The sequence below is a fragment of the Strongylocentrotus purpuratus genome, unplaced genomic scaffold (assembly GCF_000002235.5).
Source record: "Strongylocentrotus purpuratus isolate Spur 01 unplaced genomic scaffold, Spur_5.0 spur5_contig_852, whole genome shotgun sequence".
Lineage (NCBI taxonomy): Eukaryota > Metazoa > Echinodermata > Echinoidea > Camarodonta > Strongylocentrotidae > Strongylocentrotus > Strongylocentrotus purpuratus.
The window spans coordinates 680,812-699,898 of NW_022145560.1; the positions used below are offsets into that span (position 1 = coordinate 680,812).

The 19,087-nt window shown below is 37.4% G+C and overlaps 1 protein-coding gene across 2 annotated transcripts in view; it reads right to left on the bottom strand.

Moving 5' to 3' along the window:
- Positions 1 to 19,087, bottom strand: part of LOC105440611 — a 36,605-nt gene that overhangs the window by 14,418 nt on the left and 3,100 nt on the right. For both annotated transcript variants that reach the window (XM_030995200.1, XM_030995196.1), the window contains exons 3-11: positions 18,408 to 18,487; positions 16,979 to 17,180; positions 10,107 to 10,275; positions 9,166 to 9,248; positions 7,431 to 7,651; positions 4,708 to 4,868; positions 3,487 to 3,595; positions 1,619 to 1,756; positions 515 to 691 (exon numbers count right to left, since the gene is read on the bottom strand). In XM_030995200.1, the coding sequence (XP_030851060.1) occupies positions 515 to 691; positions 1,619 to 1,756; positions 3,487 to 3,595; positions 4,708 to 4,868; positions 7,431 to 7,651; positions 9,166 to 9,248; positions 10,107 to 10,275; positions 16,979 to 17,180; positions 18,408 to 18,487 (1,340 nt within the window). The remainder of the gene's footprint in view (positions 1 to 514; positions 692 to 1,618; positions 1,757 to 3,486; positions 3,596 to 4,707; positions 4,869 to 7,430; positions 7,652 to 9,165; positions 9,249 to 10,106; positions 10,276 to 16,978; positions 17,181 to 18,407; positions 18,488 to 19,087) is intronic.

Consider the following 19,087-nt stretch of genomic DNA (forward strand, 5'->3'; position numbering starts at 1 on the left):
AGTTATTATCGTAGAGGTGTTGTGGTCTAGTGAATAAGTCACCTGATTGCAGAGCACAAGGTATGGGGTTCGGGTCCCGCTGCAGCACTAATGTCCTTTGACAAGACATTAATCTACATTTGCCACTCTCCACCCATGTGTAAATGGGTACCTGATACAGACGTCATGACTGGTGAGTTTGATGAACCAATGAATATCCCCAAATTGGTGATATGTGAGATGCTTGTAGGATACTTTACAGGACAGAATAGCCATTTTGCCATTGAAAATGGCAAACACACACAAAATAAAATTATTACAAAAAAAAATTTGTATTTTATTGAGGAAAATCATACTTATTTGCTTCTAAAAATCATACGAAATATAACTAAATCGTACTGGTTGGCAGGTCTGCTGATATGCTTAAGCGCTAGTTACTTTGGCAGCTCGGCTATAACCAAGGTAATATGTTTAAGGTGATATATAAATATCCATTTTTATTATTTATTATTCTAATAAAAAACTTCAGTTTTACCTTTTTCTTTGGTTTTTCTTCTTTGATCTGAGCCTGGCGGTAGATCCTGAGATCGGTGGCCAGGAGGTGAGGGAAGTAGAGATAGCTAGCCTTCTCGTCATCTTCTCCCAATACTACTACGCGCTGGTCCTCCACAACGCTTGTATCCACACCAAACCATACATCGTAGTCAGTTTCCTGTGGAGCAGCAAAATAAATCCTTCATTAGAGCATATTACATCAAAACAATGATATGATGCAAAAATAAAAATAAGTCTCAACAAAGATGTTACATCATAACAAAGATATTGTTTAAAATATATTTCATCAAATATTAGAAATACATTTCACCCCCCAAAAAATATTACATAAAAATAAAGATGTTATGAAAATTGGGATATTTATGCAGAATGGTCTAGACCCAGCAACGTTTAAATGACATTTGCCCCCCCCCCCTCCCTTGAGTGAAATCTACTCTTATAATAATATACACTTGTATAAAAAAAAAAAAAAAGAAGAATATTAACTGTTTTTCTATGTAAAATGTGGAATAAATAAAAACTTCAAAAACTTCACTTCAAAAGTAAATACAAAACCATAACCTCTCACAAAATGCAGCTGCAATTGTAAACAGCTTTTTTCTTGGCAATAAATTTCACGAATTACCAAATTTAATGCGACGTTAGATGCAATAGGGTTAGAGTTAGGGTAGTTCCAAGCAAGGAATAAGGAAGTTAAAGCTTTTTGAAATGACTAGTCACTACAGGGCGATATTCAATTTGATGACATCATTTGTGGACAACTCTCCATGCCTTTTGTCTTTGTGAAACACCCCCCTGGACAAATAAAGAATAGCCCTTCGTGACGACACAGTGGATGGCTACAGGCCTGGTTCATACTTACAAATAGATGGTCACACATGCCCTTGAGGATCCATACTCTTTCATAGATAGAAAGGTCGTGGTACTGATGACCGGTCAGAGGATTCTTGTCACCAAGGACCTCAAAGAATTGCTCAGGGCAAATAATTTCAGTTTTACAGTATTAAAAAAACATGCCCTGACAAATAAAGAATAGCCCTTCTTAACGACACAGTGGATGGTTACAGGCCTAGTTCCTACTTACAAATAGATGGTCACACATGCCCTTGAGGATCCAGACTCTTTCATAGATGGAAAGGTCGTGGTACTGACGACCGGTCAGAGGGTTCATGTCACCAAGGACCTCAAAGAATCGCTCAGGGATGTAGAGATGGCGGGCAACCTGTGGAATGAGACAAGAATACATCAAAACTTTATTTGCTTATGGTTCATCACCTTTGTGTGTTCATTTTTCAAACTGTACATTAGTTGCAACTTGTCTTTGATAAAACATTGTTATATTATTTTTAATGTGAAGTCAATTCAAATGGATTGTAAAATTGAAATGATTTGTTAAGTTATATTCATTTTTCATGTCATGTTAACTTCAATGAATTGTGAAATCGTGAACATGCATAAATAAAGAAATAAATTAAATAAATTAAATAAATAAAAAGATTCAACTCTTTCAATCACAGACAAGCAATTTTCTGATTGATCATGCCCAAGGATTATCCAACCTTTTATACATTACGACTTTAACTTGTTAACTGTTATCACTATGAACATGACGGACAAAGAAAGAGGACAAAATATACAGTTCCTCATTGTACCATCAACAAATGCTGTGGTAGACAAAGGAAAATACCTTCAGTGCTATTATGCAAAAATGTGTAGAACATGTGTCACATGCATATTCACCTGTTCTACAAATTTTTACATAATAGCAGTGAAGGGATGTTCCTTTGTCTACCACAGCAATTGTTGAGGGTAGAAAGAGGAACTGTTTATTTTGTCCTCTTTATTTGTCCGTCAAGTTCATAGTGTATATCCAAATAGATAAATATAAGTCAAGGATGTGTTTAGATTGTTCAATTGTATTTTCATCCAAAATACATGGTCAAGGAGGAATCGACACTTTCCTGGGCCCAGTGACCATGGGCCCCTAGATTTGTTTAAATGAAAAAAGGGCCTAAAACACAACCTCTACAAACTAAAACCGACACACCCTGTAGACAAAGTTAGTATGGGTTACGAGCTGAGAGCCTGGGTTGTGATTGGGTTGCAGAATTCTACACACATAAACCACATGGCAATTTGATTCTGGGGCCAGTTTCATAAAACTTGTTATCCATAACAAATGCTTAATTTTTATGATAATTTTGCTCTCAGCCAATCAGATGCCTTGATTTCAGTAGCTTATAACAGTAGCTTGTAACTTGTTATTGATAAACTTTCATGAAACAGGGCCCAGTGAAGTATGATTATCTTGACTAAGGCTCTGTCTTGTAGCACTTTCGTCGTTGAGGAAGGTGTTTCACAAAGCCTTTTTTCAATGACAAATGACATAAATCAGTGATAAATCTGCTGTTAACCAATCAGAAGCAAGAATTTCAGTAGCTTATAACAAAAACCTGTCATTTGTCACTGATGACAAGTTTTGTAAAATGCCCCCCTGGGACCCGTTTCACAAGGCCTTTTTTCAATGACAAATGACAAAAATCAATGACAAATCTTCTGATAACCAATCAGAAGCAAGGATTTCAGTAGCTTATAACAAAAACTGTCATTTGTCACTGATGACAAGTTTTGTGAAACACCCCCCTGGGACCCGTTTCACAAGGCCTTTTTTCAATGACAAATGACAAAAATCAGTGACAAATCTGCTGTTAACCAATCTGAAGCAAGGATGTCAGTAGCTTATAACAAAAACCTGTCATTTGTCACTGATGACAAGTTTTGTAAAACACCCCCCTGGGACCCGTTTCAAAAGGCCTTTTTTCAATGACAAATGACAAAAATCGATGACAAATCTGCTGTTAACCAATCAGAAGCAAGGATGTCAGTAGCTTATAACAAAACCTGTCATTTGTCACTGATGACAAGTTTTGTGAAATGCCCCCCTGGACTCACGCTTTGTCTTGTAGCACTGTCAACGTTAAGGAAGGCGTACCAGATGTCTAGCTTCTTCCTCAGCTTGTCCTGCCAGAACTCGTAAGGCATGGCAGGCTTTTTAGATACCCTGTAGAAAATAGGAACAAAATGTCCTTATACAGTCAAACCTGTCTATAAAGACCACTCAAGGGAGACTAGAAAAGTGGTCTTTGTAGACAGGTTCGTTTAGTACATGATTCAATGAGAAACTATTTTCAAGGGAAACAACAAATGTGGTCACTAAAGCAGGTTTGACCGTGAAGTGAAACATGTCTATAAAGACCACCCAAGGGAGACAAGAAAAGTGGTCTTTACAGGCAGGTGGTCTTTGTAGACAGGTGCCTATAGTTCATGTTTCTTGTCTTGCCAGAACTCGTAAGGCATCGGAGGCTTAATAGAAACCCTGTAGAAAATATGAACAAAATAATACAGTGAAACCTGTCTATAAAGACCACTCAAGGGAGACAAGAAAAGTGGTCTTTATAGGCAGGTGGTCTTTATGTACAGGTGGTCTTTATGTACAGGTTTAAAAGAGAAACCGTTTATTCAAGTGAAACTAAAAGTGTGGTCTTTGTAGACAGGTGTCTATAGTACAGTGTACATGTTCCAATGAGAAACCATTTTCAAGGGTAGCAAATAATGTGGTATTTATAGACAGGAGGTCTTATGTACAGGTTCCTTCAGAACATGTTTCAATGAGAAACAATTTTCAAGGAAACCAAAAATGTGATCTTTGTAGACAGGTGCCTGTAGTACATGTGTCAATGAGAAACCATTTTCAAGGGTAGCAAATAATGTGGTCTTTATAGACAGGTGGTCTTTATGTATTGTGAAAGAAATGGTGTGGAATCGATCAGAATGGTTGATCGTTTAGCATATAAGTATTGGTGTGTACTGCAAGGTTCAGGAATCAGCAAAATGATAAGTAACTTTGCCCAGTCTTGGTAAAGTTACAAGCACTGTACACAGAAATATGTATATGGGGCTACACGAACATGTGGCATGAAAATCTGTCCTGATTTTTATGTTGTTACATGCCATATTAAGAATATGAAGGCATTTGAAGAGCCATGCTTTTCAGGGAACATGTTTTATCTGATGTTCTTCCACACTTGCATAATAACAAAGATAACGCTCACAAATCATTTGTCACCTCTTCCCAGCACTCAACCTTCTCTTTAATCTTTAGTACACACTTACCTTTTGCGGTTGTATCGCGTTGTGAGAACATTGGTGAAGATACGCGCTACAAGTTGGCTGGACTGTGGGAGGACAAGAGCCCTCTCTAGTTCAAAGAGAGAGAACTCTGGCAGGTACATATTCTCACGGCAAAGCTTGAAGAACTGTCCAATAGCTGGAATCTACAAAGATAGTAGGAGTTAGGATAGCATTTGCAATCATGTTTAAAGATAAAGATCATTTCTGGTCTTGCGATTGCATTGTGAAAGAAACGTTGTGGAATCGATCAGAAAAGGTTGATCATCTAGCATATAAGTATTGGTGTGTACTGCAAGGTTCTGGAATCATTGAAATGATAAGAAATTTGGCCAAGTCTTGGTAAAGTTACAAGCAGTGTACACAGAAAGACGTCTATGGGACTAACCCTGCACGTGTGCGACACATGCGTTATATCTATCAGGTCCACATAGATATAATAATTTACCAAATAGATCAATTAGTAGGCGGTTTCTCGGCAAAATTTGTATGATCACGTATTAGTCAAAACATATTTTTTCACATAATTGGTAATAAGAGCTTCCATTTCATTTTTTGAGAGGGGGGCGTTTCCAAAACTGGTCTTTACCTTTAAGATTGCGGCCTCCTGAATTTTTCAATTTCGAAATGAATTGTGACATTTGGTGTTTTGAAAATTATTTAATTATTTAATTGATTTATATCATGATATGATTATATGTGTATTTTAAACTATTGTAATAATAATATATATATATATATATATATATATATATGTGTGTGTACCTAGTATTAGTAATAGTACCTGGTTTGTATATTTCTTTCTGATATGTTGAAAAATGCAGAAATCAAATAAAATCAAACAGACAGATTGTACATATTCTTTTCAGATCATATCAAACACAGACTGGTACAATCTTCAATGGTAATACAAAAGGAAGGTGAAATTGGAGGGAAATAGTGCTAATACAGGCTATTGGAGAATTTCCATCATCATCAATGGTCTCAAAAGAGGGAAAGAAGGTGTAAAAACAAGGGAAACACTCTCGGCGGTCTCGTCTGCATTACGCAATTCGTTATGATGAACAATTGAGGTTGGAACATTATTTATATGCAGGGTGGTCCATTAGCAGGACCCCCAAAATGAGATCCTCTGAATATAATCAGCATTTTCATGTGAATATTGACTAAGAATCATCAGAAGAATTATTTACTATTAATTGTACCACGATTGATAACTTGAATGAAATATGAACAAATTAATAAAAAAAATTGATTTATTAATTCTCATAGTAAGTTGTGAAAACATAATCCAAGTCTACTGACCTAAAATGACCTTTGACCTTGTGACCCGGAATTTGTGTCATATGAGTTGTGATACTTGATAACCCTTGGGTACAAGTAACATGGAATTTGAACAAATAATTTTGAAAATATGCTAAAAATTCAAAATCTTGATGTTAATGCCACAACAAAGTCTAAGTTTGTTGACCTAAAATGACCTTTGACCTTAACTTAGTGACCTGAAATTCTCCTCACATGATTGATGATACTTGATAACCCTATAGTCCCAAGTTTCATTGACTAAGAACTTATACTTTCAAAATAATATCAAAAATCCAAAAACTTAACCTTAGGTTAAGTTTTTGATGTTGACGCCGTCGCCGCCGTCTCCGGAAAAGCGGCGCCTATGTCTCGCTTTTTGCTACACAGGCGAGACAAAAACGCTACCAGTGCAGCTCTCTTCCTTACTTTATAAATCTTTTCAATAGAATGTAGTACCAATATAAATTGTTTTTTTAGAACTTCACAGTCCATGATTGAACTATGTGAATGACTTTTGATAGTTTTTATCTCGATTTAATGCATTGCTAAATATTTCTTGCCATCTCCCCTCATCTGTAATGATAAGGTACCCTTTGTCTGTCTCTTCCCCTCTACATCGCTCTGCCTCTCTCTCTCTCTATCTTTCCGTCTCTCTCTTTCGTCCCCCTTCTCTCTCTCTGTCTCTCTCGCTCTTTCTTTCTCTCTTCCTCTCTCTTTGTCATCACTCCAACTCTCCCTCTCCTATACCTCTCCCTTTCTCTAATTTGAATTTTGATCAATGGATTTTTATGTATGTCTATATGTTTGATGTTATATTTATGTCATATTTTGTGTTATTTCAACTTTGAATTGCAATTGTATTGTATCTTTGTGAAATGGTTCGTAATTCAGCCATTGGCTGCGATGATCTTTTTAATAAAAACCATTTCTATCTATCTATCTTCAATAAAAAAAAACTTTGCAAGCAGGTCAAAAATGCTGTGAAGAGTATTCTGAGAAGAAACCATGACCTAGCATCATTTATCCATCCATGAATGAACCTGCATTCAATCAGCAGATGTATGAGATTTATTGTATCATTACCAACGCTCCTTCTCTCCCCTTTCCTTTTCTTCTCTGCAAGTCACTATTTTTATTCTTATGTTTATTGTTGTATGTAAGTTGAGGAGCTGCGGGCACGTCAAGCTACTTTGCTTATTTCTGTAGCCCTGCTGCATCTAATGTATGTTAATTATACATTCAATATATTTGTTTAATTTTGTTTATAATCTGTATAAAATTATAAACAGTTAAAATATTTGATATATATATCAAACCATATTATGTTCATGAAAATGTATGATGAAAAAAAGAAAAAAGATGCAGAAACCAATAAATCAAATCAAATCAAGAAAGTGTCGCACCTCCCACATGGACTTCAGCTGGGTCCCGAGCGGCTCCTTCAAGAGTTCATCCTTCTCCCATTCTACCAGTCGCCTGTTCAGTCTCTCCAGCTCAGCTTTCCTTTCTATTATCCTCTGCTTTCTCCTCTCTTCTTCTTCCTTCTCTAGCTGTTTCTCCATGAAGTTTGCAACGGGTGACATGGTGTTCCTGTTTTCAAGGATTCTCTGACTGACCCTCCTCCCTGTTAACAGACAATTGTGAGTATTAGAAATGCAAGAAATATGATCCAACATTTACAATGTTAAATTTGAGATGCACGTCTCTACATGTTATCAGTGTCTGTGATATGGTGTAATATTGAAGCCCTAAAAAAAAATTGCTCTTAAAAATGATCAAGAAGTGCCTCAACAAAGTAAAAATCTTTGAGTGACCGGTTTTACCATACCGGTACTCGTTTTCCCCAATAGACTGTGGTATTATGAAATTTCGATTTCCTATCATAAATATCTTGATAATCAGACAGGCGATCGGCTTGTAAAAGTCATGGGGTTCCTGACTGACATAAAGGTTTATAATTATCATTGCAGCATGAGCTAAGTCCAGGATTTTGTTTCAGAATCTGAGACAAAGTTACCGGATCCCTGTAAGTCAAAGATATAAAGTTGAGGATCGGAAGTGATTCAGGTTCTGGGGTGTGTCATAAAAAGTGTGCGTAAAGTTACAAACTACTTTACAAATGATTTGAATATGAAGAGCCAAATCAGATGAAAGTTAGTGTAGGAAAAAATGACTGCAGAACACTCGGTGCCATAGCATAAACCTGTGAAATATGGTGACAAACTGTCTTTTCATTTTATTACTAGAAAACTGTCCATTTTCACATGATAGTCATTTGGTTCACCTACAGACAGTTGGTATTTTTGCATTCATGAAATCTATATCAGAGAAAATTATCCCTACCCTAACAATTTGCTTCACCCATAAGAACTTGTGTGTGCACTGTGAAGTGAATAGTATACAATGGTGAATAGTATAGTAATAATATTGGGTTCTTGTATAGCGCTCATTTCTGTTAGACTCGACACTCCAGGCACTCCCGATTATCACCTGGCTTTAGCATGGCTGCCATTAGGGCGCTCTGGCATTTAAAGAATTAATTCCTGCTAGGTACCCATTTACAGAACCTGGGTTGGCTGTGGCAAATGTAGACTGTTGTGTCTTGCCAAAGGACATTAGTGCCGTGGACCTTGGGATCGACAGTCCGGAGACACATCAACTTGAACACGACACCTCTTTTGCATAACACAATGGTAAAGTGAATACTACAATGATTGGGAGGGTCACGGCTTAGAACACATTATAAGATGATGACATGGATCCTAATCAAATGATTGGTTAAAAGCATACACGTGACCAGGCATTTATTTTGCCTAACACGTAATTTGGATAATGACCGGTCATTATCCAATTCTAATGACCGGTCATTATCCAAATCATGTAATAAAACATCATTTTACAACAAAAAAAATTAAAAATCTTATAAAACAAATTTAAAAAAAAAAATTCTGTTCGGGCATTAGTAAAATTACCCATACTCGATACCTTCAAAACAGTCCAAACACCTTCGGCTACTGCCTTGGGCGTGTTAGACTGTTCCAAATGTACCTTGTGTGGGTAATTTTTTACTAATGCCCTCACTGCTGTGTATTATTTGTATACTAATACTGTGTTCAGACTAGCCTAGTTCACACTTACCAAATGTTGAGCTCATGGCGGTATCTTGCTCTGCAGTTTGCGGGTCATTGTTTCCATGGAAATGAGTCTTGTCTCGTATATGCCTGGAAGAATAGCGGTAAGAGGTTAAAACATTACTTATCACCGTATAAACATACCATAAACATAAATGAAAGTATTATAATCTTAGCGAGTTTTCATTACAGGATTACAAGTACTGGGTATTTATAACAAAGAGCGAGAGAGTGCTCAAAGTCACAGGCTCCCTGCAGCATTATGACCATCACAAACCAATGGGTTTGAGTTGAGTGTAGCATTCAAAAGTGATCTGCAGCCAGCCGTATGTTAACATTCAACAGAAGGTTCCAACGTATACTGCCAACATAAATATCATGCAGTGATATCAAATGTCATATTCAAAAGGTAGGCCATTTGTAAGGTCTAAAAGACAAAGATGTTGTATTGCCCTTTGCGACCGACCCAACATTTTTTAAATCTACGGTCGGCTCTTTTGTTTTTACCGTTTTAGAGAAAACAAGAAGGAAAAAAAAGTTTTGAAAAAGAGAAGATTTCTGACCCATGTTTTGGCATGTAACGGGCATTACAACATCTTTTTTGTTTAGGCATAATTATAACAAACCATTTATTGTTTCTTGAAAGCCAACTCAAACTTTTTATTTACCTTGAGAGTTGAGTGAGCTTCTGCTCAAAATGGCACTCCATCATCTGTGCCTGACGAGAGACGATCTGCTTGAGTTCATTGCAATTCGACTATCCTTGTATGGAAACTCAAACTCTATTCTAACACCAAGTGAGCTACTCAAAAAGGCCCTGTACATGCCACAACATATTCACTTAAAGACCATCAATACTACTGGGTCAGAAGGGATAAGACCACACAGCGAGGTCACTAACAGGTGGCTATCTCATTAACTCAGCTCTCAACTAACATTCTTTCTCACCTTGAGAGTTGAGTGAGCTTCTGCTCAAAATGGCACTCCATCATCTGTGCTTGACGAGAGACCATGTGCTTGAGTCCGTTGTAGCGGTAGCAGTTCTCAAAGATCTGCCTGACATCAGCTACGAACTCGGTGATGGAGGTGTACTCCACATCCTCAAACTTCTCTTCAACTAAAGGAAGAAAAAAACAATTGGGAGCAAAGTCGCATTAATATTGTACATGTGAGAAGCTGGTAGTAGTTCGCAAAGATCTGCCTGAAATCAGCGATGAACTCAGTGAGGGAGGTGTACTCCACATCCTCAAACTTCTCTTCAACTGGAGGAAAAAACAAAACAAGTGGGAGCAAAGTCAGCATTAAAGAGATTGGGTATCTCTGCCTCAGATTCTAAACAAAATCCTGGATTTAGCTTTTGCTGCAATCATAATGAAAAACCTTTAGGTCAGTCAGGAATCCTATGAATTTTACAAGATGATTACCTGTCTGATTATCAAGATATTTATGATTGGAAATCAAAATTTCAAAAACCTTTTTTCCAAGGGTTTTTATAACACTACAGTCCACTGGGGAAAATGAGTACCCGGGATGGTGAAACCGGTCGCTCAAAGATATCATTTTGAATTTTTCATATTACACTGATAACACATAGGGCCATGCATCTCAGATTTGTTAAAACTGAAAACATTGTTAAACGATACCTTTAATATTGAACATGTGAGGAGCCGACACCATGCATTTCAGTTGGTACACACACAACTGGTGGCATGTCATTGTCAACAAATACTGCACTGTGTTTTAAAGCAGAGTATGATGCCTTTTAACCCGTTCAGCTCGGCATTATTCAGCCTGATAGCCACCTCACAAACGAGATTAAAAATCGAACACGCCGTACCGTGAGACCGCTCAGCGCGCGCCACAATGCGTGTGCGTTCAAGCGGCCAGAGGCTTCGACTAACGGGAACCTAGCGCATGCGCAGATCATTTGCCAATCTGGTCTTGTCATGTCGAGAACACGTTGCACGGTCGTTCTCTGCTGTGCTCCAAGCCTCTCAGTTCTTTCAGCTCTTTCGTAGGGTTTTCTTCTTCGTTATCTTTTCTTCTTCTTCTTCGCCTCATTCTTATTTTGTTCTTCTTCTTTCTCTTTTTATTTAGATACTCAATTTTATGAGAAAAATACACAATTTATAAGAAATTAAGGATTTGAATGTAAATCTCTGTTGCATCATATTCATATGAAATAATTTACCAGCCTAAATTGACGGTTATAATATTATTTTGTCGGACATTGTATTACTATAGCGAAAAGATATAGACATGATAAAATGAAACTAAAGAAGAATCCAGAATGGGGGAGGGTTGGGGTGAAAGGAGAGACAAAATAGAATAATAATAAATAAATACAGTACAGACTATACCGATGTGCCATTTGGAGAGCAAAATAATTAGTTTGTTTTATTTACTAATGTAAAGCGCTTTGAGCATGTTTATGCCATATAAATATCAATATGTATGAATATATTGCCAAATTTTGACAATTGTAGTTTGTAAGTATATGTATTGACAAAGTATAAATACAAAAAAAACCGACACAGAAATGTCTGCAAGTATTTGGGACCTATATAGAATGTGCGAAAAGAGCTTTGTCTTTGTCTTTGGCCCATGCATGTTCCCACAGCTGAGTTACGTAAGAGGAACAATGAACGTTGCTGAGGGTACGGGTCGTTGTCATGGCTATAAACTCTAAAGAGCGGAAGTAAGGTAAGGGTATAATTGAATAATTGGATGACAGATCTGAGATTATATTATCAACAAAAAAAAGAGAAGAGTATGAATTTACAAATAGTACCAAAAAATAGAAGAAAAAAATAAATAAAGTGAAAGGCGTAAATATTCTAAAAAAAGAATGAAACGCCGATAATACCAAACAACAACAACAACAACAATGAACTGACTTTGTATTCATGTATAACCCTGCTTTATGTTGTTTTTGGGGAGGGAAGGGTCTTGTTGTTATTGCAGTTGTCGTTGCTGTTTTTTAAATTTTTAAATGGGATCACGTTCCGACATTCTCATAAATAAAAATCATATAACGTAAAGCCAGACTTTACCCTATCTGAAACACTCATTCAAAGACAACAATCATGCACGATAAAGGAAGGAATGGACAAGAATATGTGATAAAGATAAAATGTCACAGACAAAATAGATAATTATAAGAAATGATTGTTTCTCTCTCTCTTTTTCTCTGCTTATGTGTCTCTCTCTCTCCCTCTATCTCTCACTCGGTCGCTTTCTCTGTCTATCTGCCAATTTTGTTCCGCCGTTTGCTTGTATGCCGGCAACATTCCTTTTTTGAGATAGATTATTATAATGATGATGTACACACTTTATTATACCTTATATTTATTATAGCGAGCGAAGTGAAAAACGAGCGGCTGATAATGTCTAAATGCGAATAATTATATTTCCAAAGTAAAACTTTTGAATGAAAATCTCTGTTGCAACAAATTGATATAAACACTGTTTATTATGCTATATTGACTATACTATTATACGTCGGACATTATACTTCAGCGAAAAGATATCTATATGATAACAAAAAGGACAGACTAAAGGCGACAAAAATCGGAGCTGGGGTGGGGGGGGGGGATGATCGGAGAGACAAATATCATATAAATAAATACAGTACGGACTACGTCCAACTTTCTATCTCTTTCGCCCCCTTCCCCCTCCCCTTTCTCTCTCTCTCTCTCTCTCTCTCTCTCTCTCGCTCGTTCTCTCTTTCTCTTTCTATTCCCCCCTCTCTCTCTCTCCCTCTATATGTCTCTCTGTTTATCTGGCAATGTCGTTTTCCATCTTCATCTTTTTTTATTAAATGTTTTCTATTCCTCCGTTTGCTTGTATGCCGACATCATCTCTTCCTTGAGATTAATTATTATAACGTAATTATCCCTGATGATGTACACATTATACCTTATATTTATTATAGGAAACGAAATAGAGAACGAGCGGCTGATAATGTCGAGATGCGAAGAATATTACTGAACAATAATTATATTTCCAAAGTAAAACTTTTGAATGAAAATTTCTGTTGCATCAAATTTATTGATATAAAAAAAATGTTTAAAATGCTATATTTACAATACTATTATATGTCGGACATTATACTTCAGTGAAAAGATATCTATATGATGAAGAAAAAAAGGGCAAACTAAAGGGTAAAAACAAAATCGGAGCTGGGGGGGGGGGGGGTGATCAGAGAGACAAATATTATATAAATAAATACAGTACGGACTACGTCCAACTTTCTATCTCTCCCGCCCCCTAGCTTTCCCCTCCCCTTTCTCTCTCTCTCTCTCCCTCGTTCTCTCTCTCTCTCTCTTTCCCCCTCTCTCTCTCTCTCTCTCTCTGTCTTTCTGTCTATCTGGCAATGTCGTTTTTCATCTTCATCTTTTTTATAATGTTTTCTATTCCTCCATTTGCCTGTACGCCGGCAGGATCTCTTCCTTGAGATTAATTATTATAACGTAATTATCCCTGATGATGTACACATTATATCTTATATTTATTATAGGAAACGAAATAGAGAACGAGCGGCTGATAATGTCGAAATGAGAAGAACATTACCGAACAACAATTATACCAAGTAAAACTTTTGATTGTAAATCCCTGTTGCATCAAACTGATTGATACAAAAATTGTTTATTATGCTATATTGACGGTACTATTATACGTCGGATATTATACTTTAGCCCAAAGATATAAACAAAACAAAACAAAAAAATGGAAAGAAAAAATGTGAGCTTGAGGGGGGGGGGGGGGGGGGGTCGGTGAGAAAAATATCATAGTAATAAATACAGTACAGACTACGTCCAACTTTCTATCTCCCCCCCCCCCCCCCCCCCCCCCCCTCTCTCTCTCTCCCTGTCCGTCTTTCTCTCTGTCTATGTCGTTTTCCATCTTCATCTTCATAATGTTGTCTATTCCGCCATTTGCATGTATGCCGACATCATCCCTTCCTTGAGATTAATTATTATAACATATCCTTGATGTTATACGTCGGACATTATACTTTAGCAAAAAGATATAATCAAACAAAAAGGAGACAAAATAAAGAAGAAACAAAAATCAGAGTTGGGGGGGGGGGGGGGGTGACCGGAGAGACAAATATCATTAAATATCATTGTACGCATATTTTATTTGTTTTGTATGTAATGGAAAGAGATAAATAAATGACAGAGATTAGAACACAATCATAATTCATCACAATCATCTCTCTCTCTCTCTCTCTCTTTCTATCTATTTATCTATCTTTCTCTGTCTGTCTCTGTCTGTCTGTCTCTATTCTCCCCCTTCCCTCTCTGAATACGTCAGGAATTTCGTGAAATTGGAATTGTGCTTCAGTGTATTTTATTTCCGTATCGCGTTGTTGTGTTTTTTTTTTTTTTTGAAAGGGTGCGGCTAATAAGGAGTTAATCGCAGTAGTATTGGTAGTCTTTTATTTATTCGAAAATAAATGATATTGAAAATATAGTAATTCATTATATTACGGAACAATAAAGAAAGAAGTGCAAACAACGTGATAATTCACTTTATTTGTCTTCGTCTCCATCTGTGTCCTTGTTCAACCTATCGTGTCAATAAAACTTAGATAATCCTCGTTTCATGATCAGTTCTGTAGATGGCATGTACATGCATACATGATAATGATAATGGTGATGATGATGATGATGAAGATGATGCTTAAAATATTGTAATAAAATAGTAATAATAATAATAACAATTATTTTCTTCATCTTGCACTCGCTTTTCTTCATTGCCAGAAAACTTGTTTTATGTTGCCTTGCATTTTTTTCAACAATGGTAGCATCTTTGCCCGGGAAAAGTCTCATATTCGTGGCTTTACCGCCGGAGTTGCTCAAGACAAGAGTAATATTCCGTAGGGAGAGAGAGGAAGAGTAAGGGGTCGTTTTTCAGAACATAACATTTGAACATTTCATATGCCCGCTCAAGCCAAGACCGGCTTTAGGTTGATCAAGATATTTTACTTCAACCTGCTCTAAAACTGTTACATGCCCTCGTAAAGGTGTATAAGTTAGAGTGGTTGTTTGTATTGTAATGTAAATTGACCTATTTACGCCTACATCCTCTTCTTTCAAAACGGCAATCTTCCAGAGTAGTTACTTCTTTACATTCTTTTGTTCCCCCTTAGCGTGGGGTAGCTGAGGGAGCCTGGATAAGCCTTTCATAAAAGAGGAGGTCCATACATGAATGATTCGCTAAATTGGTCAAGTTGATAACATGAAAAGCGTATTGTCATGTAAATACAATGACGTAAAAGATAGCTGTGGAGTCAAAAAATTTGAGACGACAGGCTTTATAGATAACTTATGGAAATATCATCGAATGTCGTTGTTTCATATTCTTCATTTTCTACGTCCGATGAATACTCTTCTTCGCTTGATAAGTCCATTTGTATATTCATTTTCTGAGTCCGAGTCAAGGATCGCTTCTCGAGCATCTTCAACGCTAAAAATAGGCTTTCTCCGATGACGAGACATTTTGAGAAACTATCTTACATAGATAAAGAGCAGTTATAAGCAAATAATTGAGAACTAATTTGTGCAACCAACTATCATGAAAATCAAAAAGCTGAACTAAATAGTAAAACTCCGACACTTTATAGCACGATAAGTAAATAATAGCCGACAACCTTGAAACGAAACAATGGGATGGACTATATCGAGACTAGCTAATCTCCCCAATAATAGGTCGGCCCGGTACCCTGTATACGTACGCATGAGTAAACTGAACTGAGAGCGCTAGGTCGAACGAGACTGTAATATACTATAAGCTTTTCAATAATCGGCCCGTTACCATGAATAGGCGTCAATGACCATATAAGGCGAAGGCTCATGCATTGAACGGTGTATCCGCGCGTGCCGAGTACAAAGGTATCCAGAGCGAGTGTGGAATTCGCTGCTTGCAAAATCATTATGTCCGGCTTACACAGTCCTAGGCATAGTAGACCCAGCTAGCTAGCAGCAGCGAATCCGAAAATCTATGAAAATAACGTAAACTGACTTGCATGTGTTCTACACGAATATCCTGAAAAAGGACTCGTGCATTCTCATGCTAAACTTGTAATAAAATAAAAAATTACGCATCTACAGTCGGTAAAAAATGAGATGCATGTAGCCAAAGGTTCAAGGTTTGTATACAGGTAGTTTATATTGTATTTAGAAGGTGAATAGATGTATTTTTCTGCAATAAAAGAAGCCCTTGCTCGGACCCGAGAAATCTCGGTTCCCGTTTGTGAGTACGTACCTCGGGACCCGAGAAATCTCGGTTCCCGAGTTGAACGGGTTAAGAGAAGTTTGAGACTATGATTTATGTAGACGGTAGTGGTGCATCATCAATCCATTCACAACGATAAGAACAGAAGCAGCTTTTGCATAATACTCGCTGATGGCAAATAGTCTGGCAGACTAGAGTTTAAAGCGCGTCTGCACTAGTTTGGCCAGGGGATTAGACCTCCCTGCATGGTCACTGACAAGTGTTATCTCACCAAATCAGCTTTCAATTAACCTAAGAAAAAGGGGATCATGGGGGACCAACAGGCACTGATTAGGCATTGTTGGCTATATAGAGGGCGCAAGTAGCTGTAAGTAGTACAGTGGGGCCCATGCCTCGCCATTTTGTGGAACCATTTGTGACTATACTACTACTAATAATAATAAGTCTTTTTTAACCCAGGGTAACGTCATCAGTATCAAAACTGTTCTCCCTGAGGAGCCTGCAATCATATCACTACTCCGGCTTTAGCCCAACCCTCAAAGACACTTACTTCTGGTTAGCCACATAGAGACACTTACTTCTTGTTAGCCACATGGGTGTCTTGATCCTGTCATAGTAGTCCGGCAGCTTGAGAGCCACAGGGTCTACTCGGTCCATGAAGGGCCAAGCAAAGCTCTTAGACCGCTCTCCCATCAAATCTACCAGGATTCTATACCCCTGCTGGAGCTCTGGGGTCAGTCTCCGCAGGACGGCCAACGCTGTGGGGTCGTTGCCCTTATTCTGTAAAGGGCGAGACAAAATAGACGAAATCCATCATTATCATCATCAAAAGTAGAGACATTATCATTCATCAAATTCAAAGGATCATGCAGCCACAGGGTCTACCCGATGTATGTAGGGCCAAGCAAAGCTCTTGGAGCACTCCCCCGTCAAATCAACCAGAGGGACGTTTCACTAAACTTGTCATCAGTGACAAATGACAGTTTTTGTTATAAGCTACTGAATCCTTGCTTCTGATTGGTCATCAGCAGATTTGTCACTGACTTTTGTCATTTGACATTGAAAAAAGGCCTTGTGAAACGGGTCCCAGATTTCTATACCCCTGCTGGAGCTCTGGGGTCAGCCTCTGCAGGACAGCCAACCGTGTGAGGTCATTACCCTTATTCTGGAAACAAAAAAGTGAGATAAACTAGATGAAATTTATCATTAGGGCGCTTTCCCAAACACGTCGGCAAAGACGACGGTAACGCGAGCGGAAAAAACAATCTGCGCTTGTTACGATCGTACGCGGCCAAGAGCTGTGTCGCCGTGATTCTCCTGTCATCTTTGCTTCCGTTTTCTTTGCGAAAGCGCTCTATTATCAACGTAAAGAAATTATCATTTATCAAATTCAAAGGATCATGCAGATTTTGATAAATTTTGAGGACTGCCATTTACATTACTGGTAAAACCCATCATTAAACTTCCAAGTTTGCTCATTACGATTTTCTGGTGAGTAGTGCGCATGAGAGACTTCTCCCTGCTTTGCATGCGATCACATGGAAACGAGGAGAGTGATGTTTACAAAAATCTGAACCTTTCACTGATTTTTCGAAACCGTTCAATGAAATTTCTGCCGGCGTTTCAAGAAACGACACTCCAAAGTTGGATGTTTTGAGTGGCTTATCAACAACCGACGAAACACTGAAATGTGCTTGCAGCGTAAGTGCAGTTCATAATAAACAATACATTAAAACCTGTTTATAAAGACCACCTAAGAGAGATAAGAAAAGTGATCTTTAAGTACAGGTTCCTTTAGTACATCTTTCAATGAGAAACCATTTTCAAGGGAAGCAAACAATGTGGTCTTTGTAGACAGGTGGTCTTTCTATACAGGAAGTCACTAAAGCGGGTTTGACTGCACATGTTTCAATGAGAACCATTTTCAAGGAAACAAACAATGTGGTCTTTGTAGACAGGTGGTCTTTCTATACAGGTAGTCACTAAAGGAGGTTTGACTGTTCTTACCTTCTTAGATTGACTGGATGCGTCCTCAGAGCCCACCTGGTAGGAGATGTTCAAATGCACTGGCTTGTAACTTTTAGAATCTGTGACCAAGATAAGAATAACAACAACAAAAACTTCATTAATTAGCATTCCATTAACATGTTTATCCGATATTATCACAATCATGTTTCATACATGTATATATCAATTTATATTAATTGTGTTTAAAATCTAAATGTTACGAGATAGGGAAATTAAATGCTTTGCCCATTCTCTCTTTTTTATCTTCTTTTTTTCCCTACTCATCCATGTATGTACTGTAAATTCAATTTATTTTATGTATGATGTGCAATATAGTGAAGTTTCCATTATTATTATTGTTAATTTATTCCTTGAACTAATTTGTGATCATTTCCACTTTCCATATTGATGTATTTGTAATTTCTTTTTATGGAATTTTGACTCAATAAACCGAAATGAATGAATGAATGAATGAATTACGGTTAGCATAACAGGTGCATGTCTGGAATGTAAAGATGCGTGTGCGGTGTTGCTTTAGCGCATTAAAAAAAAAAAAAAAAAAAAGTTTGCAACTTCAAGAATCAGGAAATTCTAAATTTCTGACATTTCTGATAAGACTGCAAGAATTCTAGAGCGAGTATCTTAGTGGTTGTGTGCCATCCGACCATCCCATCTACATA